General features: G+C 46.4%; 1 protein-coding gene across 10 annotated transcripts; it reads right to left on the bottom strand.

Moving 5' to 3' along the window:
• Positions 1–25: 25 nt before the first annotated feature.
• PRPSAP1 (phosphoribosyl pyrophosphate synthetase associated protein 1) lies at positions 26–27,329 on the bottom strand. 10 transcript variants are annotated; one of them, XM_075044952.1, is made up of 13 exons: positions 26,985–27,001; positions 26,282–26,393; positions 24,102–24,211; positions 17,443–17,495; positions 16,219–16,393; positions 15,751–15,817; positions 11,251–11,423; positions 10,696–10,811; positions 9,577–9,632; positions 8,905–9,050; positions 2,662–2,732; positions 1,819–1,965; positions 26–1,143 (listed from the first exon to the last, which is right to left on the bottom strand). In XM_075044952.1, exons 7-13 carry the CDS (start codon positions 11,402–11,404, stop codon positions 985–987), a joined length of 849 nt encoding a protein of 282 aa, XP_074901053.1. In that variant the 5' UTR covers positions 11,405–11,423; positions 15,751–15,817; positions 16,219–16,393; positions 17,443–17,495; positions 24,102–24,211; positions 26,282–26,393; positions 26,985–27,001; the 3' UTR covers positions 26–984. The 10 variants fall into 10 exon arrangements, with proteins under 10 accessions (XP_074901053.1, XP_074901051.1, XP_074901054.1 ...); XM_075044950.1 differs by lacking the exon at positions 16,219–16,393 and having other exon boundaries at positions 26,985–27,000; XM_075044953.1 differs by lacking the exon at positions 26,985–27,001 and having other exon boundaries at positions 24,144–24,211; positions 26,282–26,429.
• Positions 27,330–27,794: the final 465 nt, after the last annotated feature.

Below are 27,794 nucleotides of genomic sequence, written 5' to 3'. Positions count from 1 at the left end.
TACAGCATTCACAGGAAGCATCAAAAATGAAAAATCCTATGCTTTTTATTGCAGGTTCAGTGTTAGTGTTTTGGAGAGCACAGTTGCATTAGAGGCAGATATTGTTCCAACTCCCCTTCCCCACAAGACTCTGCCACAACTCATCAGACCCAGGCAACTCCAGAAATTGTGCCTGGTTTTGCAGTGCAGACAAGTGTTCAAGTGAGGACCTAGACCCTCATGTGCCTTGCCACTGAAGAACAATAATGATCCAAGGCTCGCAAAATGAAAAGGCCAGCACATTAACTAGCACCCCTTGCCCTGCTGGGAGACACATGTAAGCTTGTTCCCAGCGCCCCGACACAAGGATGCGAGCAGCCCTGCAAATGGATTGCCCTAAGCTGCCCTTTCTGGATGTTACGCTAACTTAGTTTTGATGAAAGTCCCTGCTATGCTGTGCAAGAAATGAGAGGCCACTGAATTGGCAAGGAGCTGCTCTGCTGATCAGCTCTGCCAGCAGCAAGCTGTCCTGCCCAGCTGCCTGAATGAAGCACTCCCTTCTGCGCTCTCAGGCGAGTCACAGTCAGAAACAGAAACCCAAAGGCTGTCTCCTCTTGCTGCCCACATGCAGCAATGAGCAGTCTCTATTCCCTTCTCATAAGCTGACAGCTACTTCTTTTTTGCTTTTCTTCCCCCCCCTATAGGGCAAGAGATAACACACTAAAAAAAAAATAAAATTAAAGGAACTTAAAAATTCAACACCACCTCATTTTTCGATCTCTCTTAATTAAGATGTAAACCTCCCCATTGCCAGTGGCCTCTTCTATTCACCTGTAAAGTGCTGGTCAGGTTGATTTTTCTCTATTAGATCTCATGGCTCAAGACCCTGAAAACCTTCATGCTCCTACAAGAATAAACAGTTGTGTTATGCCTATAATTTATGGTATTGCCTTTTCATGCATATTTCCGTCTCTTGTGGAAGCCAGGACAGGGGCAGCGCCAGGTCTAGTCATCAACAGTGATGTTGCGAAAGAGATAGGCCATGGACTCGCCATTGTGGATTCGTCGGATGGCTTCAGAGAGAATCAAACTGATATCCACAGTCTTTATCTTGGGGCACTGCAGCTTCTGTACCTCGTGAGGAACTGTGTTGGTTACTACCACCTATGGAGTGCCAGAAAGAAAAGACCATTAGCTGTGCCGCTGATACATTCATTCTCACTGAAGAGCTACCCTAGGTTAACTCCACGAGTGGTGTTACCTGCAGTTTCACAGTTCAGGGGGAGAAATACTTGTATGTTAGAAAAAAAGACTGAAATAAATGATCTCCTCCATGTGACAGTCAATCTGTTGAAGGGACTGGCATAACCAGCACTCTACAACAGCCACCTACACACAGGCTGACATGTCCATTTAGATTGCAGGATCTAACATGTTTGCTACTAAGGGCAAGGTTTGAAATCTTATCCCCTTAATGTATCCAACGGCCCAGCATCAGCTGGGGGAGAGGGACAGGTAGGTCTGCACAGTTAGAAAGCAGTAACAAGCACCCAGCTGCGGTAAGGGAAGTGTCCAGGCAGGGATGACTAATATCTGTGCATCACGGAGAAAACATACACAGAGAAGCAGATCTGATCTGAACAAGTATTAATCACACGTGCTTTTTTTTTTTTTTTTTTTCAGTGAAGAACCAGCTAACTGAGAGCATCTGATGAAACCAGTCATTTCAGTGATGAGCTATGTGGCAGGGGAAGAATATCAGTTTATGGTTTTTGGTATCTTAAATCAACCCAGCCACCAGAGCCAGCCCTTCCTCCTGGGTCCAGAAAGTGGACGCACCTCATCGATAGAGGATTCCTCTATGAGACGGGGGGCATCTGCTGACAGGAGTCCATGAGTAGCCATCACAAAAATCTTGTAGGCTCCACGCTCTTTCAGGATCTCTGCAGCAGCTACAAAGCTTTCCACATCATCGATGATGTCATCCTGAGAAGAAACAGAAGTAACATCAAAACCAGAAGTTTACCATGCCTGCAGGGCAGGAGTGGATCTGCAAGGTACTGCAGCTTTGGCCATGCACACAGCCGAAAAAAATAATCCCTGGCTGCTTCAGCTACTGTTGAGATGCAAGGGCAGTCACGTGCATGACTTAAATCTGTGAACGCCATTTCCCTAATTTACAGACCCTTTTGCTAGTGTGCAGAACAAATATTGTGTCTTGGAAACAAATTAGTCCCTGCACGTGCACACACACAAAGAGAGCTTATCTTCAGCAAGTTTTTTTTTTTCATGGTGATAGTAGCTGCATGTTGATTACTTACATTGCAGCATGGCACAATTAGTATGAGAAGCTCAGGAAGTTTTTTTGGTTGGTTGGTTGGGGTTTTTTTAAACACTTCAGGAGATTTCTCTGCGTGTCCTGGATTTGTTGAGTATTTGTAGACATCTGACATTTGCAGATTCAAGGGCGCAAGGAGATTTCAGGGCTTAAAGCGTTGAAGTACGAAGGGTTTTCAACAGAAAGCCAGTATAACCAAAGCTACCAGCAAAACTGGAGAAAACAGCAGTAACAATCATGTTCCCACCCCTACACCAGCAGTCCTTCCTACCCTCTGGGATAAAGCAGCTCAAGAAAAGATGCTGGGAGGAATCCACACCCCCCCCCCCCCTTCACACTCATACCACAATGATGGCAATTCTTCCTCCAACGTCTCCAACCACAGTTATTGGCGGTTTCTCCTTGGCCATCATCACTAAAGAAGAAGAAAAAAAGCCAAGGTCAATTAGCCTTGAGTCAAACCACATCATCTCCACCACACAAGAGGCCCAGCCCTTAACTGCATCTTATATTGGTGCACAGATAGAGACATGTGCTTTACATTACCCTGACACCCACCTAAGTGGGTAACCACTGGTTTAACCATCGTTTTCCTCCTTAAATGAATAGCACTGCTGCATAAAGATGAAACTCTCAGTTTCTGTGGGGACCTCATACTGAACTCAGAGATAGTAAGCAAATTCAAATATCTAACCGACCTCTGTGCAAGGAGAGCTACAAAGCAGCACCTAGTTTATCGGAAATATTTGTGACTCTCTGTGCTCCAAGACAGGACTCGAAAAAAGGGGTGTCTCAGGATTGAGAACAACAAATGGGCTTCTCCGAGCAACACCTCTCAAAGGGCATATGCTTTACAAGGTGCAACTTTTCACCTGTTGGACTCGCTAATTCATCTGAAGGATTTGAGGTTCGCACTGCAGCTTGCTTGCTTTCTCTCCTATCACCAAACACACAAGGCTCTTTCAGAGGGCATAAGGACCTTAATAATACCTGCTCAGGCAAAGAAAGCTTAAGGAAATTTGCAGAAGCAAATTTGTTGATTTTTTCTTTTTTTTTTTTTTTTTTTTTAAAGTAGATGAATGAAAAGAGCAGGACAAAATCCAGTTCAAACTCAGTTCTACAAGCTCAGTGCAACCAGCAATTGGAAGCAAAAGAATACTTCAATGAGCTGTGCTATCTGACACATGGTAAAGAGATGTACTGGGAAATAAGGTTCCACTCCCTCCTGACTCTATTTTTGCACTGACATGGTACATGCGAAAACTGCATGTGTAACAGGCTTTATCCTTTATTATCCTGAAAAACTTCCAGCAGCAATATAAAAAAATAACAGAGATATGAACTAGGATGCATTGAGTGTGTCCAGATGTAACACAGTCTTCAGACTCGCACCAAACAGCAGCCAGCCTCTGATATGGGCCAGGGACTTGCTGTCCTTAAGCCGAACCTCTCACTTGCCGGAGAGTGCTGGTTTATACAGTGAATGCAGTGCAAAAACTTGCAGCACGAAAAGGACACAATGGTTGGCATGCACGTGCCATTCGGTGAAAATCTGGGCTGATCTAACTACTGAAGCAAAGAGGAACATCCAGCATTTTGTAACACTTACCTGGCCCACCTGCACCCCTCCCCAATTTTATGCTCTCTAAGGGGAGTGCAGCAGTGTCCTACTGAGGCACTTTGTAACCCTCCTCTTTGTAAGCTCAGGTCTTGCTAGGATTCTAGCCACGAAGGCTTCTCAAGTGCTGAGGAGTTTTGGACACCCTAGATAGCAAGATTTTTCTCCTTTAAGATAACCTACTTCAATATAACACTTGAGCAGCAGGAGAACACAAGCCATTGCCCATCAAAAAGCCTGTCTGAATACTGATTTCTGCCCTCCTGGGTCAAAAAAGTCCTACTCGAAACTCCCCATCCTGCACAGCAGGCTGATCCACTACTATTTCCACAACTCATCAGTGCCTGGGAATGCTCAGAGTGCAAGCACAGCTGGGTGAGTGAGTCAGACTGAGGGAAGCAATGAAAGTAATTACAAGGACCAGTGCTCTGAAGATTCATATGTAGAGCTGTTCTTTATATACATGACCTACTCCATAAACTGGTTTTCTGTAAGCATACCAAAACTGTATAAAAGGTGTCCAATAGTTCTATTTTGACCAAAGTTACATTACTCATTGCTAGGTTTTTGCAGTCACAGCTACCTTGGACTTAAGAGTTAATTGCTCTTTGGAGCACAGATTCCCCAGTCTCCCTTGCATTGTTATTTCTGAGTCTCCTATCAAATGCAAAGTCACATCTAAATCCTGAAGGGAAAATATTCGTATGAGAAGAAAGAGTATGTGTAATAAACTAAGATTAAGCATCACAAGAGATAAGCAGACCATAAATTTCAATTACAGGCACCACCTACCTGCTTAGATTAGTTATTAAGTTTATTATCTAGTTCGGACAGTAACAAAACTCCTGGTGGGAGCTGTGAAATACCAAAAGGATTACATCTGGCTGCCATCCCATCCTTTATGTGCATCCACGAAACAAATGGTGAACAGGCCTAGGGAGCTGAAATTCAGCACTATTTTACTCACAAACACATGAAGTTTCAGCAAATCAGTATCCTTCTATTCCATAAAGGAAGCAGACACATTCCTTGCTATGCTTAAAGGCTAACACAGCAGCTAGCAACATTAGCAGTGCTTCGCATCTCTTTGTCTGTTTTTAAGTGCTGTATTTCAATTTTGTTTTATTTTTAAAGTATGGTAGGCAACATGTCGACCTACCCGGATCCTAAAGAGATGTTGTCACTTTTTCTTGTTCAATTTTCTCTGCAAAGAAAAGAAAAAAATTGCAAGCCAAAGATCTACCCACAACCACATCAAATCTCAAGAGAACTACTCCAATGTGATGAGAGCTTACGCAAGGGTTACTGTGGACAGTTTCTTTTTCTTCAAAATCTTTGGACATATCAAGATATGCAAGTCAGAACTGCTATGAGAAGGTGGCTTGAAAAATGATTCAAATAATAAAGAACATTTTCCTCCCAGACACAAAACCTCTATTTGTATGTAGACAAAAGAGGGCAACAAAAGTAAGCCACAGCTGTACTTCTGCCTGGCGTAACCCCTTGGATTATGTAGTTTAGGTTAGAAGAGTTGCTGGTTTTTTTTCTGGAGAGTCAAAAAAAGATATTTGTGGTATCTGTAGCTTCTGAGGGAAAAAATAAAAGAGAAAAAACCAAACCAACCAACATTTTTATAAAACAAGTATATCAAAGAACACTGAGGGGTGGTGGGGAAATAAGTTCATCAGCCAAACACACTAACCTGCACTTTCATTCTGATGCGAGTAATATATGCCAAAGTACCACAAATTAAAGGCGAGATTATCACTGGCACGAAGAAACAGCATTCCCAGGTGCATAAACCTGTTGCTTTAATTAAGTGGTCAAAAATGGGTTAAGAAATGCTAAAACAAATTCTGTTTGGAGCTGACAGTGTGCATTGAAGTGATAATCACCAAGAAAAACAGTGCTGCATTTCAACAGTCTATGAGCAAAAGGCTGCTCAAGAACAAACTGTTTTGTGAAGAGATAGACCTGGAAGGACAGATAATGTCCCTGTGTGCAGCCTAAACACAGAAAAGACATGGGGGTAGGGAAGCAGGAACAGACCTATGGTCACTCCAGTTTTTCACCCAAACTCTCTTCCTTCATGGCAGTTTGCCAGGCTCTGGGTCTGAAGCAGACCATTAGCTTTCTGTATAAAGTACTGAATTTCAGAGTCACTGAAATGATTTAACAGATGGTGCTCCACTACTTTTCTTGAGAACAAGGAAACATGCAAAGAGTCCACATACATTTGTTAAAGCACAGCCCCAAGCCAGCTGCAAGCTTTGAGACACAAAGAGCACACAATCAAAGAAAATAATGTCAGAGTGACATCCTGTCTCAAAGGCTCCGATTTCTGGGTTTTGAGTGACGTGAGCTGTTGCTGTAGCTTTAGCGCAGCACTTTAAGAACTGCAATTGGAAGCACCTTTGGCATTTTTCTGTTATGGCTCCATAAGACACCAAATCAGAGTATCACATCAGGCTACACTCTCAGGACAATAAATAAGCCATTATGCTGCATAACGCTCGTTAATTAAAGGCACATAATCTCTACTAGAATAGGGAGAAAAGGTGCATGCCAGGATGCAAGAGCCCAGCCAATTCACTAGGAAGCTCATCAAGAATGGCATAAAGCACAAGTCATTGCTGTAGGGCTCTGGAGCTGCTCCCAGACATGGGTTTTGCCTCTCTTCTGGCTCTAACACAACTGCCGGGGACCCTGAACTGCAGAGTCTAGAGAGGGAGGATAGGACGCTCTACACCAATCTGGTTGTAGCCCACAGCAGGATGCTCCACAGTTAGTCTCAACCACCCTCCAGGAGTACCCCTACCTTCTAACTGCCCAGACCCAGGTTTGTGGTAGCTGAGCCAGGCAGACCTGAACACTGTTTCAACAACTGGAGATTTTTCTGGCCAGTGTTGGGTGAGCAGCACGTGTCCTACCTTTCACAAACAACAATACAGGGACATAGCTGAACACTGCTTCCTTCTGCCATCAGACCTTACACCCTTACACCACCTGGATTGCTGGTGATGGTACACATGGCAGGAGGAGCTGATCGAGGGTTTTGTTTGATGTGCCACTTGAGGAGGGAAGACACTTTTCAAAGCACTGAATTGGACAAGAAAGGAAGCATAGCAGAGGGGGTAAGTACAGAGACTCACAGCATTGCCATCCCTAACCCTAGCTTCATTTTCACCTCTGTTTGACAGAGTGCAGCTCCCTGGCAGAGGCTGCAACACAAGCAGGATGCACTAGAAGCTTAGAGACTGCTTTACCTCAGTATTCTGCACCTTCAGAGCGAGCTCAGCTCACTCAAAACCAGGTATCTATCAGATTAGAAAACTGGAGAGAAAAGCAACTTTCTACTGAGAGTTTTGGACAAGTTTGTCCCATAATCCACCCCACATCTCGCCAACAGACAGCTACCAAACCATGGCTTGATTGTTTTACATTTGTGCCTTAGGTGTGCAAGAATGTAAGGTCATTAGTCAAGTGCTGAGTTTCTGCAGGAGACAAAACAAGAAAGTGGTGATACACAGCAAATTAGTTTGTGTTTGGATAGCTGAGGACTGAAAACAATTTTCCACTGGAATAATAACTAAACTGGACAAGGGCACATTTCTGTATGAGCTACCATTTACAAGGCTCTCCTGCAGCACAGGCTCCCACAGTTGAGCTTCCTTAAAGTAACATAGTTGGAAACAAAAATACAGTCACATCAATGTCCTGGTAACAGACAAATGTCAGCTAGTGATATTTTGGAGGACAGCATCCTCTTCAGAGTAGGAAGGGAAGGAAAAGGCCAAAAGTAACCACACAAATGCCTGTTTTGTTGGAAGGGCATGAAAAAAATCCCCTTGTCAGAAGGGGGACAATCAAGATGAAGTCCCAAACCTCATTGCCAAACCCTACCTGTCCCCCAAGGACCAAGAGGAGTTCCACTAGCAACATAAGCATTGTTTAACTGATTCTATTATAATGAGCGATGACTGAGTTAATGTAAAATGCCTGCAGTCTTACTTGCCACCCCTCCACAACCTGCCCACAACCTGGTTGGATGTTCTCCCTAAACTTCAAAAGACAAGAGGAGAGGCTTATCAGTAGCCCTAGCCACTGCTGGTATAATGAAGTTTGGTTGCATGATGGATAGCTCCTTATCACATACAGCAGCATGCATCCTTTCCCACAGTCACTTCTCAGCCACATTCACTGCACTCAATTTCTGTCCTACCACCATCTACCTAGAAAGCTAAAATCTTCCCAAGAGGGAGCTGGATTTTGATTGTACTGTTGTTACTTGACTGCTGCTGTTGCAGGAATACAAGCAATCCTAAGAGGACAGCATTTCCCAGAACACAGGTTTCCTCCTTTTTCCTTTGCTTTGTGCTCCCAAATCAGCCGCTTATCAATTGATGGCAAGAGCATAGGAAGCAGCTCAGCAATGCTCTCGGAGAACCTATTCACCCCAGCCACACAAACCTCAAAACCTTGTCAAAACAGACACCAGACCATGATTACCTGGCTGCCAAGATGAAGAAAGAAAATTTCCAGCAGTAACAATGGCTGCAGCAGGAGGGGAAGACAATGGCCAGCCCTCCCCTCCATGCTGGGCACAGCAGTCTGTCTCAGTGGCTGTTCCTATGTTAGTTACACTTCCACATTTCTTTCCTGTTCCATTAGCTCAATGCATTTTGTCGCTGAGCACTGTAAAAGCATCACCTTTGTCAGAGGTTTGTCAGTCTGACACCATTGAGTGGGCACAGCCAAGGACAACAATACTGATGCTCTGCATGGCCAGAAAGAGTTAAATAAAAACCTTCCCTTGTATCTTCTCCTACAACTTGGTGATACCAACCTTTGAATCAGAAAAATTCCACTGGTCCAACTGCCGTTATACTTACACAGCTAAACCAAAAGCAATTTCCCACCAAACTTTTCTTTTTTTTGCCCAAAGGTAAGCAGAGAAGCTTAATCTTACACGGCAGCTCCAGACCAGGATGCACAGTTGCATTTTTGACCATCGGAGGGGAGTGACGTCCATCATCCATGTCCTGCTCTGTACACTGAGCCTCTCCATGTATCACTGCTAGTCCCAGCCGTAGTCTCTCAGCGTAAGACTGAGCCCTGCAGAACAACCAGAGCACATCAGGAAGATACTGGGCTGATGCAACTTCATAGCCCAGGCCTCTCCCAGACCAACAGGGCAAGCAAAGGCTGCACCTCTCTGGCTGTTCCCCAGCAAGAAACTTCACTGGAGTCAACTTTTCATTCCTCCTTAATATCCCAAAGTCCAGTCTACCCCTTGACTCCACCACAGGGGGTCTCCTGGCATTCCCCCTTATGCTAAATGCTTTCTGAGATGGTCAGGCACTGCTGAAACTCATGCAGCAAGTCTGATCCCGGCCCCAGGTGAACCACCTAGCTCTGCAGCAGCAGAGACCTCCAGAGTTTACTCCCACAGGGATGAGATGGCAAAATTCAGCTGCCCTTCCGCACCACTACAGATGTCCCTCCCGTTCCCAGCCACAAAGGACTTATGGACCAGACTGCTGATCCATTTGTGACCCTCCCATATTTTTCCTGGTGTGTTTCCCATCAGCCCAGATCTTTTCCAAGTTACTTTTAACCAGCTAGTAAAGCATCCATTTACCTTTTAGCTGCATCAGGAGATTTGGCTACAATAACTGCATTTCTGTAATCTGGAATCTGGATGTGATAAAAAGTTACTTAAGTAAAGACCTTCTGGCTAGTGAGTAACTGATATGACACACGGCTGAACAATCACACCCACTCCCCTTCTCCAGACCCAAATCTTCATTCTGTGGCAAGAAACTAGAGAGGCAACTGCACTCATTTTCAACATCAGTATTTGTGTATTCTGCCCCAAATGCAACACAAATAAGTTTAGTACAGGCAATAGTGCAGGGCCTACTCTGCACATGACTGCAGCTCTGTGCCTCCTTCCTTGCTGATGCCCACAAGTTACGGCCTGGTCTGCAGTACTGAGCGCAGCTGTCCGAGACACAGGGCACCGCACACAGCACAGGGAAGGAAGGGGAAGGTGTAGTGATGGGCCCTGGGGACCAGAGGTATCAAACCCTGGCTCTCACCAGCATGTGGAGGCCCAGTGCCCATGCAGAGCAGGCATTGGTCTTATGTTCAAAACGGGCAAAGGTGGGAATGTTTACTCTGTTTAACCTACGCTATACGGACCAGCTGCAGCTACCTCTGTCTGCAGGGGAAGGTCTGAACCCAGGGCCTGCTCTCCCCACATAGGGAAGCCTTGCTCTCAGCATGTGGGCACAAGTCATCATCTTTTGCACATAGAAAATAAAATCTCCATGCCCTGCCCCCAGCCCTGCTGTGCTCAGCATTCCTACACTCAGCCCAAGACAAAGTCTATCAATAATTCAGAGCAGTCAGACATCCACCACAGAACAAAGGGCAAGGGGAGACAGTTTAACAGGATTTCAAAGGTAATTAGAGGCAAGAGCATAAATAGCATCTCTCAAATGGCACTAACTCTACAGAAAGCAAGCCCATCTTCCGCTTACGGTGAAGAGTTCAATTTCTATCCAGGTACAATCATACAATACAACATTTTCCCACTTTCCTAAGAAACATGCAATAGGTATCCCCTAAGAATTCATTAACAGAACAATTCACCTAGCCTGACAACACCACCTCTGTATCAGCAGAGGCCCAATGCTGCTATCACATTAAGATGAGTTAAGACAAGTTGATATATCTACAACTAGAGTAACCTCACTTCTTCCTGTATATACTGAAGCAAGAAAGGGGATGCTCTCAGGTTGTCTACTGGGAAGCTGAAGAAGCCTTGGATTTCCTTTTGATGAAGGTCCATAGTGATAATGTGTGTTAAACCTACAGGAAAAAAAAAAAAAAAAAGATAACAATTCATTGAGATGACTCCCACATGGCTGGAGTTCCTCAAATATCTCCATTTTCCAGACTATTTTAGCTATTACTCAGACTACTATGCCATGTGATAAAATAAGCATAAACAGGTTAATGCAAAAAGTTCCAAAGACATAATGAGAAACAGGCATGCAGTAAGTCACAGCACTAGGCTGACACTGTATTTCGATATGACACTTCTAGGCCACTTCCCCAGGTGCAAGTTACAAAGAAATAAAATTAAGCTGAAGAAAATTAATTCCCCCAAAGTGGCTCAAGGGCTCAGCAGCACGTCCCCACATCAAACGGGAAAAGAACGGAAGGACAGATGCCCTCTGGGATGCCCAGCAGCTGGATACACTGCAGCATCCAAGCCTGCCATGCTGCTGGTCCCTGCAACACTCACCTGCCTTGGCGAGCATCGAAGCCAGCAGCTTGCAGACTATAGAGCCCCTCTTCCTCATTTTGCTCTGTTTGCTGTAGGGGAAGTAAGGGATGACCCCAATGATGTTCCTGGCACAGGAAGTCTTCAGTGCATATGCCATTATCAGCAGCTCCATGACAGCGGTATTCACATCTCTAGGAGATTTGAAAACCATTACAAATATTAGTAGGTGTTTTCCAGTCCAACTCCTTCTTCTTTTATACCCATACCTCTCCTCACCAAACTTCCAAGCAGATAATGCTACATCTTACACTAATGTATGCAAGACCCAGATTGTAATCATATAGCTCCTTCCGTCATGCCACAGCACATTACAATCAACTGTTACATGTACAGGACATGACTCTAGCACTCAAGAGCTGTGGACTGGAATTTGATTTTGTATTCTAACATGAGGCGTACGACAATTTTCCTCCATCATCACAATAAAAAAAGGCATTTTTTTCATTTATGTTGGAACAAATGTCACTTTGTACAGTATATTTTGAAATAAAATAGTCTTTTAAAGAAGCAGCACACATGCAGCCAATACAACTTCATCCATGCTGGATTTATTAGGGTATTTTTATTTTTAACAATGTAAGGTAGGTTATTTTTTCTGCCTTAAGAAATACTGCATTCTGGAGCAGTGCAAAGTCCAGACACATCACTTTGGTGGTGGTCAGCATCGCCGTGCTATCTAGCTTATCTAGGGGCGGAAGGAATGACAGCACAGTAAATGCTAAATGACTGTTTCTTGAAAAAAATACAAAAAAGCAACATAGGCCAAACATGTCTGTAGACCACAGCAAGGAATACGTGTAAAACTCCGTTTTCAGTTAGTGTTACCATGATGACTGGCATGGCCCAGCATGAGTGCATTAATCTGCATTTTAATTCATTTTGGGAAGGGGAAAAAAAAGCCAAGCCCTTTTAGTTCCTTAAAACCAACTCCAAGAGACACTGTCTGCACCATCACAAACTGACTTGAGACTATTTGGGAACTGAAGAGCATGCACTTCAGAGAAGACAGGGAAAGGCAATCCTACAACGCAGACACCCTTGCTTGGGGGTTTTCAGCATGGACAGCCTCAAATGACACACCACTTCCCCAGACTGGTCCCCAGGAGAGCAACACTGGCTGTGGCTCAGCTGAAGAGCGCATGGTGAGAGAGCAGTGGCTGACCAGGCCATCTTTCCACACAGCAGCAGAGGAATAAACAGCAAGGAGCAGCTCAAAGCTCTGCAGAGCTTTTTGGATGTTACCCAGACATTGCTCAAGGACCTGTTTTCCTCCTGACCACCAGGGACGGCTTCCCCAAGAGCTCAGAGATACCATTTACTGAGCCTCCGTCTGTGTGACCCGTGACAAACCTCTAACCACTTCCATTTCTCCATCGCTCCCCCTTCCTTCGGAAATTAACCTCCATTTGTGCCTCTTCATTTGTGAGCGCTCTGGGTCTCTGTTCTCCCGCTGGCCCCGCCAGCCCTTGTGCACAATGCCGTTGACACACAAGAAAGCTTTGTTAGCTCTGAAGCACCCAGCCAAGAATTACATAAAACATAGCCCCCTGCCACATAGGACAACGAGCGAACAAAGAACTGTTTCTTCCCTTCGGTGTTTTAGCTGTGCCAGTGGGGCCGCAGGAGGAGAAAAAGATGCTACTATCAGTGTTGTATAAAAACAAAGTGGCCAATTTTAAGCCTATTTAAAGCTCGTCCCAGAAATTCAATATTTTCCACCGTTATCTTTCAAATTACCCTTTTAAAAAAATATATATTCACATGGAAAGCAGATAGAGAACAAGACTGCTCCTGGGAGAAAGGGTTACCACTGATTTCAAAAGGCACCAGCAGTCCTGGTACTGCTGTGCGGCACTGGTAGCCATATCGATGGAGAAATTACTCGAGGAGGAGCACCTCTCTCAATATTCAAGCAGGACCCCACACTGGACTCTGGGAAGCTCCTGCAGACCAGCTGGCACAGGCACTAGGCAGAGGCAGATGCATCTGTTCCTCCAGCAGGGCCCAGGGCAAGTGGGCTGCAGGGGCTCATCGAGGCGAGAAGCACCCTCCTGGATGCTTTGTGCTGAGCCAGCTGTCACACTGATCCACTCTTCTGCAAGGGGCACTGACCCCAACCAAGAGCCCAGCTCAGGGTGGGGACTAAGTGGGGGAGATAACATCTGCAGTGGAACCCCAGCCACAGCATCTCAAAATGGGTAGCCAGGAGAGCATCCCAGTCTCCTTGCTACCCTTCCCACCTCCTGCCTTGAAGCTGTGCTCACAGTTACTGCTGGAAAGCCTGAGCCAAGACCGCACACAGGGACTGTCAGCTCATTACCAGGACATTTAGAGCCAGCTCAGCTATCCCCCACACTCTACTTGCCACCCTCCCCTCTCCAGCAGCCTGGAACCTCCCTCACTGTTCCCCATCCCCACCTGAGCCATCCCTGGAGATCCCTGTTTTCAGGGTTGAGCAAATGGCTTATGTGAAGCTGCCAACCAACTTTGCAACAACCAGCACCAACACTCAGCACTAAAAGACTCCTTTCGCTTTTAGTGTATCACTAAACCACCAAATCTTTCAGTTTTCCACAGTCTAAACATGAGCTATTTGGTTTTCCCTCATACGAATGCTAGTCCACACACCAACAGTCTTGGATGATATCTGTCTCTGTAACTTTTTTAGTTCTGCTACATGCTTTTTGGACAGGGAGCTTCTATCAAATATTCAGGTCTTTCTGTTTTCTCTCTGTGCATTTAAGATGCAGACTGTGAATTCACACTGCAGCAAAACAAGGTTGTTTCCCTCTCTACTCCTTTCCTACCAAATCCTAATATTTTGTTTGCTTTTCAAACCGCTACTGAGTACGGAAGTCCTATTCTTAGATTCTTCAACAGAGTTGTTTTTACTCTCCTGAAAAGCTGCCTGAAACCCACTGCAAAATTGAGATGCCCTTGAACCTGTCCTCTCATGCAATGCAGCAAGGCACAGCTGCATCTCAAGAATAAAAGACAACCTGGCTGCACAACAGTGGCTCCTCACCTGGAGGGCCTTCAACATTTTGGCTAAAAAGGACCCACCCATTTCTTGGTCCACAGCACTGAATTCAGTTTATGGAAAAACAAGGGTATCAACATGTTAAAAGCAGGGCAGGTTTTTCCCTCCCAAAACTATTGCTGTCCCTAATGGTCTGAGTTATCTCTCTCTGAACACCTTATCTGTTTCATGTTTACACAGCTCTCAGTTACAGTTATTTCAGAGAACTCTCTCACAAGGGACAGGAGAATGGCACTATTCACCTGAAACATAATCCTGCATCAGTGGATTTTGATCTTGCAGAGATTTAGTTGCTCCCTGAGGGAGGAAACACTTGGAGCATCTCTCTGGAGAGAGATGAGCTCCAGGAAGATGTCTCAGCCTGCAAGAGGAACTCCTGAAGTGAGCGAGCTGATCCTGTAGTCCTACCGATTTCTTTAACAACAGGCCAAGCACTACAAAGAGGAAATGAACCTGAATTCTCACTGGGCTCTATTTCTTTGGCAAGCAAGGAAAAATTCTGTTTCAAAGGTATTCTGCTACCTGCTTGAGGTCTGGTATTTACTAGTTTCTTGTGATCTCCAAAATCTGAGCAGAATTTGGTAACTTGGAAAAAGCTATCAGAGCAGGAATATCCTTGTTTTGCTAATCATGCAAAAGGCATCCTATCAATACCTCATCTCTGAGAACAGCACCTTGCCTACTCATAGGTGGTCATTTTGCAGTTATCATTTGTATGTAGGCTCCCTTCCCACCACACCAGTGTTATCTCACTACACTCTTCCTCAGTCAGCGAGCCACAGGATTCCTGGGGTTAGCAGCTGGTTTTATAGCCCCCTGGTTACTTGCAGCATTTCTTTTTCCTCCTACTCTGAGGCTAGAACAACCCAAAATAAAAACAGAAAGGCCCACTTAAGAAAAGGCCCAACAGAATTAAGAACTGTAAGAGTACAGGAGGGAAGCTACAGGCTCTTTCACACCACTACAGCAAAAGGGGAAGGGTAATCCAGTCTGTAATGGAAGCTATAGCTGCTGTTTGTTGCTGGCTCTGCTGCTCGGTAATTGGAAGGCAGAGGATATTACACATCCTAAAATGGATATGCCAGTCAGAAATCACCAAGCAACTGTGCCTGCAAGGACACCACACACAGACCAGGGATGTATCACTTGAAGCCGTCAGTCATACTTGTTCTTGCCTCAAGTGACACACTTAAGCTATTTGATGGGAAGCTTCTCAGTTTGCTGCGGTGCAAGCGATCCTCTGGGAATTTTAACAGCTTAACACTATGTGGTGTCTTAAATGTAAGTCAAAGCAATGACAACACTACAAAGAGACTGGTTATCGTGCTGGCTAACGGTGAGCAAACTTATTGAATGATCTGCTGAAACTGAAATTCAAAGCATATAACAGCTGTAAAACTAAGCCACAAGTCCCTTACCTGGGGATTGTCTGTATAATGAAGATATCCTGTCCCCGGACAGATTCTTTTATTTCAACTCTTGTTTCTGAAAAGGATTGAAAACACAGTCAGTTTTGTTTCCAAACATCAGATTTACAGTGATAACATGCCATGTTTTAGCAGCAACTTTGCCCACTGGTCAGGGCAGATGAGGACTTGCTCCTTTGCCCTTCAGTGCACGTGGTCCTGGGAAGTAAAGAGCTGGCATGACATACCAGTGAGTTAGTTGTGTTTACAGTGGCAAAACCAGGTTGAATAGCTGTTCTCTTACATATAGAAGACAATTACCTAACTCTCAATGAGGGACCCTTTTCACTTCTCCATGCCGAGTTCTGGAATCTGTCAATACCGCATTCATTAGTGAACTATGAACCACCCCAAGCAGAACAACATTTAGTACTTACCAAGAAGGTAACCATGAAGGTAACCATAGGGTCAGCTGCATACCTGCTAGATAGCCCAAGGTAACACCAGCAGCACAGAGTTCAGAGGCAGAACTCCCCAATTTCACTATCAAGGTCAAGACATTTCAACACTGACATGAGCTGGAAACTTGGGTCTCTGCTGAACACAATTGCTAGGGTCCGAGACTCAAATGTGTAAGCCGAGCCCCGAAGCAGCTCTGCAAAGACAAAGCAATGACACCAGGTTTCCCGAGGTGCCTGTCTTCGTCACTCATTTCCCACACAGTCATAAACTAGAGGGCAAGGATAAGCAAAAGGTGAGAAATATCTACCCAGCTACCAAATTCAAAGTCTAATTGCCTGGGCACTGGCAGGAACCTTAAGGGAATCTGCTGAAAGCAGACTGATTTGCTGTCCAGTGATGAAGAATGACTTCAGACCTTATACCAAGCAACCTGATTTAAAACTAACACCAAAGAGCTGCGAGCTCTCACTTGCGCGAATGCAACAGCCAACCCAACCATAACCATATGCAGCCAAGGCAGCTTACACGCCACGTGGCCACTTCAGCTATAAAAGCGGTAGTGCTAGCAAAAACCCTAATGCTGAGCCAGCGCCGTTTCCATCCCTTCCTCTCACCCATATCAGCTCTCTGGTTCTAGTCTCTTGCAAATAAGGTAACTGTCTTGAAATAGTAAATGACTCTTAGCCACTGAACTCTGTTAGCCAATATCCTTGTGTTTTAGCCCAGCATCTGAAAATGGACACTTGCTACATTTAAAGAGATGAAAGCAAGCTCCAAGAGGCATGCTCCCCAGCACTGCCCTGAATGTGCCCTCTTTAAAGCAAGAGGACAGGTCCTTGCTAGGGCACCTGTAAACTGCCTGTGGCAGGGGAGGGTGGGAAGAAGGGGATAATTTAAAAGTTTTCAAGGCAGACCCTTAGAAAGCAGGTCATTACTTTTAAACCTGGGAGATGTTTTGCTAAGCACAAGAGCGTGCAAGATCTTGTAGCAGCTAACACCCGAGGTAGGACTCTCCTTTAGATGAGAGTTAGCTGATGGGCAGACAAATGAGATAACAGGGGAAGACAAGGAACACATTTAATTGCTTTGTCCAAGGTCAGACATGGAGGTTTAGCACTGCCTGGAGCAGCAGTGATGTCACAGATGAATCACTGCACTTATTAGTCAGGTTTGGCTGATGGAGTTATCCAGTATTTCTAAGACTACCACAAAACAGCTGCAAACAGTAAAGATTTCTCTCACCTCCATTGGTTTCCTGGTATACCACAGATTTCCCCAGCTCAGCACCGAGACGCCTGGAGAGAAAAAAGGAAATTAAAAATGGAGGAACCCAGCAGTTCATGATCCAAAGCAGAGACTGGACCAAATATTACACACCAACAAAATACAGCATTGCCTAACAGGGAGCCAAGCCGCCAGGCAGGCTGCGCTCCCCTTCCCCATGGGTCTCCTTTCCTCCGACGTCCCTGGGGAGGGCTCTGTGGCATGCTGCTCTGCAGCAGGTCAATGCCATACTCAATGAGCCAATCCTTGCATGACTGACCAGAGGCTGTGTCTCCTGGTGGCCAAGGACATCTTGCTAGCCTATGCAATGCCACCAATGATCTGTTGTGGAACTAAACATCAATGATTTACTCAGACTTGATTAACGGCAACTGAGTCACTTTTTTTGCCTCCCATATCTTTGTCTCCCCTCCCCCCGCCCCACCCCCAAACCTTCCTTCTGAAATAACTCAACTGATTGAAGAGATTTTATCTTCAAAAAAAGTTTTTTTTTTTTCAAATTACTCCTTCCTCTTTTCAAACATCAAACCTACAACATTCATTATAACACAGATTACAGTCACCCCCCCCTTTTTTTTTCTTTTAAATTTCTTACTTATATAAGAAAGATTAATTTTTAACAGCATTTTAAAAGGCTCCAAAAGGCAGACTATTCCCGCAGGTGACACTTCTGTATTTAACTATACGGACAAGTAATCCATTAGTAAGTACTTAGAGGCACATGTCCTCTAACCGTGAGCCTCAGCCAAGAGACCCCGCACCAGTTTGGGATAGGTGTGTTGCTGCAACTCAGCTGGCTAGACCACAGGGCCAGTCCCTCCTCTCTTCTAGGGTCTGCTCAGTGGCCATGCCCATGCACTGGATTAGGAAACATTTTATGTCTACAAAATACTTTTGTTCAATGCATTGCTTACAGCTGTAGTTTCCTGTCTGCGCATATACTGTATTTACCTGGACACATGCCAAAATTAAGCAAATTGGGACTAACCCTAAATAAAGAGCCCACATCTGTCACTGGCTTTCACCTAGTCTATGTCCTTCAGCAGTCAGTCTCTCCCCATCTCCTTAGCCACAGACTCAGCCTTGTACTTCAACTGTCACAAAGATTTGTTTTTTCAGAAGTCAATAAGCGAGACAGCCCAACATTGGCATGCTGCTGGCCCACCAGCAACTGCTGGACTCAGCTATGAGCCCACAAGCTGGAGGTCTCAGCTAGAAGCTCCCTGGAAAGCATGCCTGGGACAGCTGCGATAACAGATACTCGAATGCGACACGATATATTTACTTAGCTGGCTACAAAGCACGTATTTGGCACAGACATGTTCCCAATCGTGTGTCTGGCAACACGTTTTGCCATGGCTGGGGTTGGTCAGTAAACTCCTGCAACGAAAATCATACACACATGGTTGTAACCAGCCTGGCTTGGGTATCGACTGCAGCATCACCCAGGCACCGTGCAGCCCAGAGCAGGCAAGCCACCCAAATCTCTAATTCAGCTTCTCTCATCAGCCCCGCTAGGTTAGAACCTGCAGCTACAATACAAAGGCATCCTCAGTACCTTCAGTATCTTCAAAAAGGAGCTGGCAGCTGGTCAAGCAAAGGCATGCCCAGGCACCCCAGGGATGGATGAACAGTAAAAGTGAATTTTGCAGATGGGATGCATCAAGCTCTTACTGTCCACTGGGATCCTGCTGCCTTTCTGGATGACAGGCATTTGCAACCTGTAAGCTTTGGCCTAATCACTGCCAAGGCATCCAAGTCGAAAAAAGCTCAAGAATCACACACACACACACACACACACACACAAAACAAACCCATGCGTGTGGGAAAACGTTTAATGACTCACAGTTGTTCCTCCACAACTGCACAGCAAGTCTTGCAAGCTCCCTTTGGAGGCACCCGCATCCTAACTTCACTGCAGACAGCACGTTCCTACCTCACTACTGGAAAAAAACTCCATTAACAAGACTGCACAAGTTCCCTTGGTCAACCCTGCATCTCATGGCAGGAAGGAAAGCTTCCAAACCAGTCCAGCCGGACATATCGCAGCATAACACCCCTTGAAGGTGACACTCTCAATGCTAAGTAGTGGCAAACAAACACAGAGGAGGTTTGTGACACTCTGCGAGGATGTAGGTGGCAAGAAGAAACCAGAGCCCAGTGCTCCCCTATTCCGATCGTACAGCAACAATGCAGTTTCTGTGCTGCTGAAAAAAGAAATTGGAAAGGCAAGTTTGCTCCCCAAAAGAGGGACAAGCTCAGCTTGTCAAGCCTGGGTGCAGATAGCAGCAAAGACAGTAAGCAGCTGCCAACTTAAAGGAACGAGTGTTAGTAGATTGCTCTGGTCAGACAATAAATCCAATCTCTGCTCCAACTGTTGATGGTAAGTAAACAAGAGGGGCGGCAATGGGAACGGTACAAGATAAAACCACCCATAAAAGTCATACATCAACCCCACCTGCAGCGCTCAGCAGTCCTGTGAGCTGCAGGCATGGTAGATGGACCGACAGGCAGCTCCACCAAAGCAGTTCAGGTATGTTTACCCAAGGGGCACACCTTCCACTAAATCCCTTTCTGAAGGCTTTGCATAAGCCAAGACTTAATAGAATCATAGCATCATTTAGGTTGGAAAAGACCTTCAAGATCATCGAGTCCAACCATCATCCGTGCCCACTAAACCATGTTATGGAGTACCCCATCTACGCGGGGTACTTCAGCCAGTGAAGGAGTCTGATAAAACTGTGATTTAGTCTAGGCTGTTAAAGAGGGGACTTCTCGTGCAGCTCCTGTTGTAAAACACTGAATTCTGCAGGATTTGTGTTCAAAGAAGATTTGCACCAAAGTCAAGGGCAGAGCACGGCCTTAGCTACCACACAGCCTGGGAGCAACCATTTGTAACAGAGTTCAAAGATAAATTCCCTCTTCCTGTCACCCCTCCCTTTTTCCCCTTCATCCCCAGCTCTTTTCTCTCTGAATCCTCTCCACGCAAAAGCTCCCAATCAATTGTTTCTTTAGGCAATAGAGGAATTAAACTGACAGCAAGGACTCTGTTTGCATTGGGTTTCAGGACTAGCAACATAACCATATGAACAGGGGCTATCGCAATACTGGATCACTTGTCTGCAGACACAGGCAGATCTACACTACAAAAGTAAAGGCTGCCACTACAGGTAACCTAGAGCACACGCTCCTGCAGAGAAATACCGCTTCTTCTGGCAAAAATAATACCTTAGGTCTTGTAGCTAAGTCACATCTCCAAGCAAAATGAGCTCCATCGACAAAAGGCCTGCTGTGTGGTGCAGTATTTGGCTATGGGCCACTGGGGGGTGTGTGTGTGTGTGTGCAGCTTTTACCGATACTGAGGTATTTAAGACTGGAGAATGGTCAGGCTAATTTTTACAGTGTTTGCAGAAATCTCACTTGTTAACCAGTGCCAAGCAGACATCAGTACACTTCCAGAAGCTCCTTTCTCCATCCAAGAGAGACAGAAACTCAGTTTGGCATTTTTGTTTTTAAAAGCAGGAGTCTTCAGAACTAGGATCTGTTAAAAAAAGCTATGGGTGTACAGTCCTGCCAAGCTCAGTGCAGAGGACTGGGCACAGCGGGACCAAGGTATTACTACTCGAAGCTGCTCCCAGTGTAAGCTTTCCCTGTGTGACCACCCACTGCTCCTGATGGGGAAAGCCCTGCTTCTCGCTCTGCTCTGCCATCCTTGCACCAGCTCTGTCACTAAACTGACTCCTCAGAGACCTCAGAGCATCTAAGAGAAAAATTCTCTTTATGGCTTTAAAAATCCTACTCAGAGCAACTGGCCAGTAAAAATTTATATTGATCTGCAATAGCTCTCTCTGTAAACATTGCCGAGGAAAGATGATCTAACTTTCCGCAGTCTCAACACATGCCAAGAGGATATTAAGCTGTAGATACAAAAGTGTTTATAAAATCCATCTCAAATTCACAGCCTAAATGTGAACAGCTCAGAAGTCACCTACAGTTTAACGAGGAAGTGACACACTGCAGTATTTTAGGAAATACCATGAGGTTGTTTTAGACTGCACTTTAAAATGCTCCTCTGAAGACTGTCAAAAACCACTGTACCAGGTTCTTGAGACAAAGGACAGTCAGTTAAGAGACTTGATGTTTAGCTGAATCAAAATTCAAGAGGCAGGTTCACTTGCAGTATTTCAAGCCATCAAAGCATGTACTGCTGGGAAGGGCTCTCAGCCTGGGCTGGGCTGTGCTTCCCTCTCCCACTCTGTGACAAGCACCTGAAAGACATTTGTGAACTTAACTCTGAAGGAAGCTTCCAGCCAGCTTACAGTGCAAACATTCAATTTGAAGAGAAACTGGCACACAGACGAAGCCCTTGACTATGATATGATTTTATTTTGGCATTACCCTCTTCATTACAAACACTTTCACTGGTCTCAGCTCTGCAAATACCTGACTCTTCCCACATCTACAGACTTCACGAACTGCTGCAGACTCCAAAAGGAGCTGGCACTGACAGCAGAGGATATGCTCCGTGCTTGGCCATGGCCAAAGCAAGCCATGGCCTGACTTTGAATTGCTTTTCAAACTTAAGCAAATATTTAAATAAAGATCAGTCAACCAGTCCAGCTAGCACAGTGGCAGTTCTATGGTTTACTTCTAATCTCCCGCTACAAGAACAAGCCAGGAAAGGGAAAGGAAAAAGCAGCTTCCTGGATACAGGGCAATCTGTTCAGATATCCTTATAACTATCTGAGCTCTCCTTTACCTCTCTCCATCCACCCAGCACAACTGGATACTTGAAGAACAGTCCCTACTGCTCATTTGCCACTTGTACCCAGAGCCATACAGCACTTGCATCACTTATTCCAGCCATGTCAAAAGCCATGCAGCTGAACTACCAGCAAACACCACGTGGATTTTCCTCTAGTCCTACCAGCCTGCTCCTCATGAAGGACCTTCCTCTAAACCTGGCACTGGCCAGCACAGAAAGCTACCACGCAAAGCCAATCTGCTCAGCCACATTACATGCCCCATCTAAGCTGCACAGAAAAACTCAGAGCCCAACTGCTCCACACCCACCTGACACCAGCACCATCCCCTGCCTGTAACCCTCTCCAACCACACTACTTTTTAGCTGGTTATTCTTTTCCCTTTCCAAAATCCTTTGATGCAGTTTCACCCTGTAGTACCTGTTAGCCTCCTGCCACGGTGCTACATCTTCTGAGATGGAAAAGAGTTGGTGCCACCTCCTCTCCTCCCACAGCACCACACAAGAGCTCTTTCCAGAAAGCAAGAACAGGGTTTGGACATAAGGGAGAGCAGCTTCACAAGGTTACTGTGATCTGACTCCCCTGTGCCATCCTCTCACATGCTGGCAAGACGACCGAATGAGGAAGACTGACATTACTCTTTCTCCATCCCATCAGAAATTCTCCTTCAGCTGAGGTCCTGCTAACAAACTGTCTCTTCCAAAAGCATGGCTCACCTCCCACTCATTCACAGAAACCACCACCCTGGTTTTAGTGTTGTGTACTCAGCTCCCTATGACCCGAGATCAGAACACAAGTCTCAGTCTTTTCCTCATTACTCCACGTTGTTTAAGCTCACGGCATTGCTTTTATCTTTAGATCATCAGCATTTTTCACGCTGGAATCCAAATGAATCTCTAGAATACTCACATCCAAGTCTGCAATGAGTTTACAATAGTACCACGTCCCACATAACAGAGACCTGCAGGAGCACTAGAGAGGCATTAGCAAGCTTCAATCAACAATCCCCTCCAATCCAAACACACGAGCAAGGAATGGAATGTAATATTTGTACCCTCTGTGCCAAACACTGCAGTAGGATGGAGATCCAAATGCATCTGTTGGACTCTGGAGATTAAAAAGACTTGCTAGACCTCCCTCCCCCCAGCAGCACACAAGGCCCATTAGGGATCAGCACTGGTCACAGAAATGATCTTTCTCCCCTGCAAATGCAGCTTGTAATCAGGTGCCAAGCGTCCTAATTACAGCAGGAGTTTTCTTTCCATCTGGGAAAGAATTTAAAAAAAAAAAATCCCTCTCAATTTGTAAGATACAAGTAAACATATGGTTTTATTTACATTTCAGTGGTCCTAAATCTAAGGAGCATCTTTATTATTTAAAGTTTCACAGGGTATTTGGTTCTCATAAGCCAGCACCATCTCCTCTCCCTGGCAGACACTAACATAAACAAAAGCTCTGAAAAGTCAAAGTGAAAGTTAGACTCATCCTATAACCAGACAAGAATACATAATGGGAAATTGTAAAGATCAGAAAAGCGCCAGAATGCCACGCTCAGAACCTGAATCAAAAGCAACTCTGGAAGTTTTGCATTAAATTAAGTGAGCGAGATTGAACAGCTTTCTAATGTCTGGTTTATGTCACACTGCTGCTCCTGAGGCTTGAGATTTTAAAAAAGGATAAGCCAGGACTCCTCAGGTATCGATTTTAACATCATACCTACAGGTAAAGATGGACAAGTGTTTGAGGGGGCCCTACTCCTAATATTGTGTGTTGTTTTAAAGTTCTTTTACTACTTATACTAAAGGTCATAAAAAAACTTTAAAAAGAACGCACAATATTAGAGGACAGACTCACCCTTATAAGACTGCTCCAACTCTATTAAAAGATGCAACTGACCTCCCCAGCAAAGTACAGGCTGGGATGTGACACAGTAGGAAAGCCAGCAGGCACGCATCTTTTGCAACCTGAAAAAACAAGGGATGTATTACAAACGTGTTGAAACAGCCCCTGAGCTCCTAAGGGAAGTCAGTGCAAAACCACCTCAGAAGATGCTGAAAATATCTTTTGGGTTTTTCTGGAGACATTTTACTGTGGACAAATCTGTGCTATTAACAGTTCCAGATTTTGCACCCCCTTCCAACAAAACCTCATCTGCGTATAACACTTTACACCTTTCCATTTCAGAGTGGTCACTACTCCCCATTTTACAGACAGTAAAGCTACATGTCCTTAAGTCTCAGTTTAAGCAGTAGCTGTGTATCACACTGTTGTGCTCATACCACCACCAGAGCATCCAACTTCCTCGCTGACGTTAGAGCCAAGGCAAAAAGCCCACATCACCTCTATTAAAAGTTTACTTCACGAAGAACAGACAGGAGGTCACTCTCTGGATCCTGCTGTCATTCACCCTCAGAGCACCACTGGGAACCCTGCAGAGGGTTACAGCAGCACATCACACAGCCAGCTGTGTGCGCCATGGCCTGGGGAAGCCTGCTCCATGTCTCTTCTCATTACCTCTTTAAAAAAAAGTGAGTTATTTTTAAGACAATGATTGCCCGTTTGCTCTTTCAGTCCTGAGAACTTGGAGCTCGTCCCCAGGGGACTTCTGTTCTGTGTTGACGCAACAGGACAAGCCTTGTAAAACCATGTCCCATCTGTTGCAGCAAAGCTTATTTTTTATATACAGAGAGACTTTATTTGCAGAGTTGTATCAGTGAAGGGAAAGTGATGCGGAACTAACCAAATATAGCAAAAATAAATGAACCAAAAAAAAGCTTTCCACTCCCAAACACAAGGATTTCTGTGTCCACCTCACACCCAAAGAAGTCCATCACTATTATCCAACATGCATCCCATCAACACCAGCCAAACAGCCAAGTCAGCTTCGTGGAGATAATCTGTGCTAAGGATTGAACACACTGTTTATTAAGCTAGCTGGACAAACAGCAAAATGTTCTTGCAGTTTAAGGTGGCAGCACACCTATATTTAGTAATGCTTCCAATTTAAGCATGCCCCTGGAGAGAGGACAGGCCAGCAGCTGCCTAAGGGGTAGCAATGATGCTATCTGCTGCGACAGGCAAACAAGCACTGAGCCCCCTTGATTTTGGGAGCATCTTCATATGAACTGTAGCTGAGAAGCAGCAGAAAGGAAACCCAAATCCTGCTTTAGGATGGCAGCTCCCCAATATACAGATGCCTGTCTCAGAAAAGCCCCTTCGGCTGGGAGCACCCTGATTTGAACCAAACTAATTCAAAACAAAAGATCAAGTGTCAGGGTAAATTCAGTGCTCCTCTGTGCAGCAAGAGCCCCATTTTGGAGCCAGCTGTTACACACCTCCTTCAGCAGGACCCAGCACATCCATCCCTGCCAAGTCAAGGTCAAACTCTGCCCAAATCGATAGGCTGAAAAAAAAAAAAGGGAGGGGGGCACACTTCTATCCCTAAACTAAACTCTCTTTTGTTAGCATGTGCCACCCATCTCTCCTACCCCACCAAAATGCAGATTCACTAATCCACTTTGGTTAGTGCAGCTGTTGATGTTGCACCGAGGTCTGTACAGGCAACGCTCCCCAAGCCATGAAAGTGTTGAGCACATAAGGTCACCGGCCCCTCCCCACGAAAAACAGTGGAGAAAGTTTTGAGCATCTCCCAAACCAGTTAAAACGCTTTCTGAGGTTTGTTCAGCCAAGTTTCACCTTCTCTCTCCCCAAAAGTAACAGCCTTTGCTGCAGCCTGGCCTTTCCAGAATTGAAATGGATGTCAGAGACGCAAGAGGCAGAAAGCAGCAGGTCCATTTTCGTCTCTGGGTCAAACTGAGTTATTGGGAGGAATGAACCAGCGCCAAGGAAGAGAAGGGCATAGCTGCTGAACACTCCTGGTGCAAAACCTCCAGAGCAAAGGTGCTCACAGCAGACACCTTTGGCTTGGGAAGGCGGGACGACGCCAAAAGCCTCTCCAGCCACTTTGAAGAAAGCCTTCCTGCACAGAGGAGCTCTGGGCGGGGGGAAAGGAACTTGAAAGAGAGGGAACTTACTCCGTGATCCGCTTCGCCAGCTCGGTGCAGGCTGCCGTGGAGTTGGCCGAGAAGACCCGGTAGCCACTTCTGGCTGCGTTCATCGCCAAAGAGTCATGCAACCCCCGTGGAGCTCGAAAGTGAGAAAAAACAGATTTATAAGGCAACAACAGCTTCCGTGGCATCCTTTTCTTCCTCTCCGCCGCGATCACCGCCCCTTAAGGGGTGGGGAGGAGGAGGAGGAGGAGGGGAGCCCTTCCACTACCTATAGTCTTGCTGGTCCACTCCTGTGGCAAAGTATAAAAGGGGGGTAAAAAATATTACTATTAAAATAAAATAGAGCAACAGCAGCTTTGGGGGGGGGAGGGGGGGGAGCAGAGTGCTGCCTGCAGAGCAACCGCCGCTCCCCAGGAGCCAGGCCTCGGGTAACCCCAAGCCAAACCCGCCCCACGCTCACCCAGAGGCACCAGGGGAGGGAAGACCCCCCCAAAATGGGGGTGAGGGGGTGTTAGCAAGACAGACAGGGGTTCCCGTGGCTGGGGGAGTTGGGGGTAAGCTGAGGGGAGCGCGGGAAGGTTGGAAGGGGCGGGGGGGCGGGAGGCTAAGGGGTTTCCCTGTGAGGCAGCAAGGCTGGAGGGGAGTCCCCGCGGCGGGGTAGGGGGTCCCTGTGGTGGGGGTGAAGGTCCCTAGGAGGCCGGAGAGGGTCCCTCCCCGCTCCCCTCACCCAGCCGAGCCAGTTCCGCCACCCGCCTAGAGCGCCGCTCCCCTCGGCGGCCATCTTCTCCGCAGGGAGAGACCGCCCCCGCTGCCATCTTAGGTGAGGGCACAGCGGCCGCGCTCTCTCCCCTCCCAGCGGCAAAGAGGTATCAGCTACTGCCCGAGCAGCGCCGGTACCTGAGGAGGAACCGTGAGAACGACGTAAACTCCCCCTCCTCGGAGAGGCCTGCGCCGCCCGCTTCCCGGGTGCGGTTGACAAGGGCGGCCGCCTCCCCCTTCTGCCCAGCGGTGCGAGGCGAGACCTCAATGCGGCGGCTTCACTGCCCGCGCCTAAGATGGCGGCCGCCCGGCGGAAGCGCTGCGGCGGCGCTCTAGCCTCGCTCTATGGTGTGGGGGGCTGGAGGCCTCAGGCCTGAACCCGGTGGGGCGGGAAGGGCTGTGGGGCCGGCCGGCCCCACAGCCCTTCCCGCCCCACCGGGTTCAGGCCTGAGGCCTCCCGGAGGCCCACGGTGTTCGGGAGGGGTTATGCTAACCAGTCCCCGGCCCCCACAGGGGCCAGGCCGCACTCTGGGCCTGTGGCTCCCCTCAGCACCCCAGGGCCGTGATGGTGGTGGGATGGCAGCCGTAAGGAGGTGCTGCTGGAGCTAAACCTGGTCTCTGCACCGTTTCCCAAGCGAATACTCACTACCGGGCTCTCCGAGGTCCTCCAGGCGCTTTGGATGTGAGGACAAAGTCCCTCTCGGGTACAGGCACTAAATGACTCATCTAAGCAGAAAACTAATGTTTCCAACCCACCTGGCAGAGCTCTGTGCTGATC

Source organism: Buteo buteo, chromosome 13, assembly GCF_964188355.1.
Source record: "Buteo buteo chromosome 13, bButBut1.hap1.1, whole genome shotgun sequence".
Taxonomy (NCBI): Eukaryota; Metazoa; Chordata; class Aves; order Accipitriformes; family Accipitridae; genus Buteo; species Buteo buteo.
Note: the sequence above shows the minus strand (reverse complement) of the source record. Positions and strands in the feature narration are given on the sequence as shown.

Coding starts and splice junctions, on each gene's coding strand:
- PRPSAP1 (XM_075044944.1), bottom strand. CDS start 27,072: ATGGCAGCGGGGGCGGTCTCTCCCTGCGGAGAAGATGGCCGCCGAGGG. Junction 15,818..17,442: donor ATACCAGGAAACCAATGGAG/GTGAGAGAAATC, acceptor AATCCTTTTCAG/AAACAAGAGTTGAAATAAAA. Junction 10,812..11,250: donor TTCGATGCTCGCCAAGGCAG/GTGAGTGTTGCA, acceptor TTTTTCCTGTAG/GTTTAACACACATTATCACT.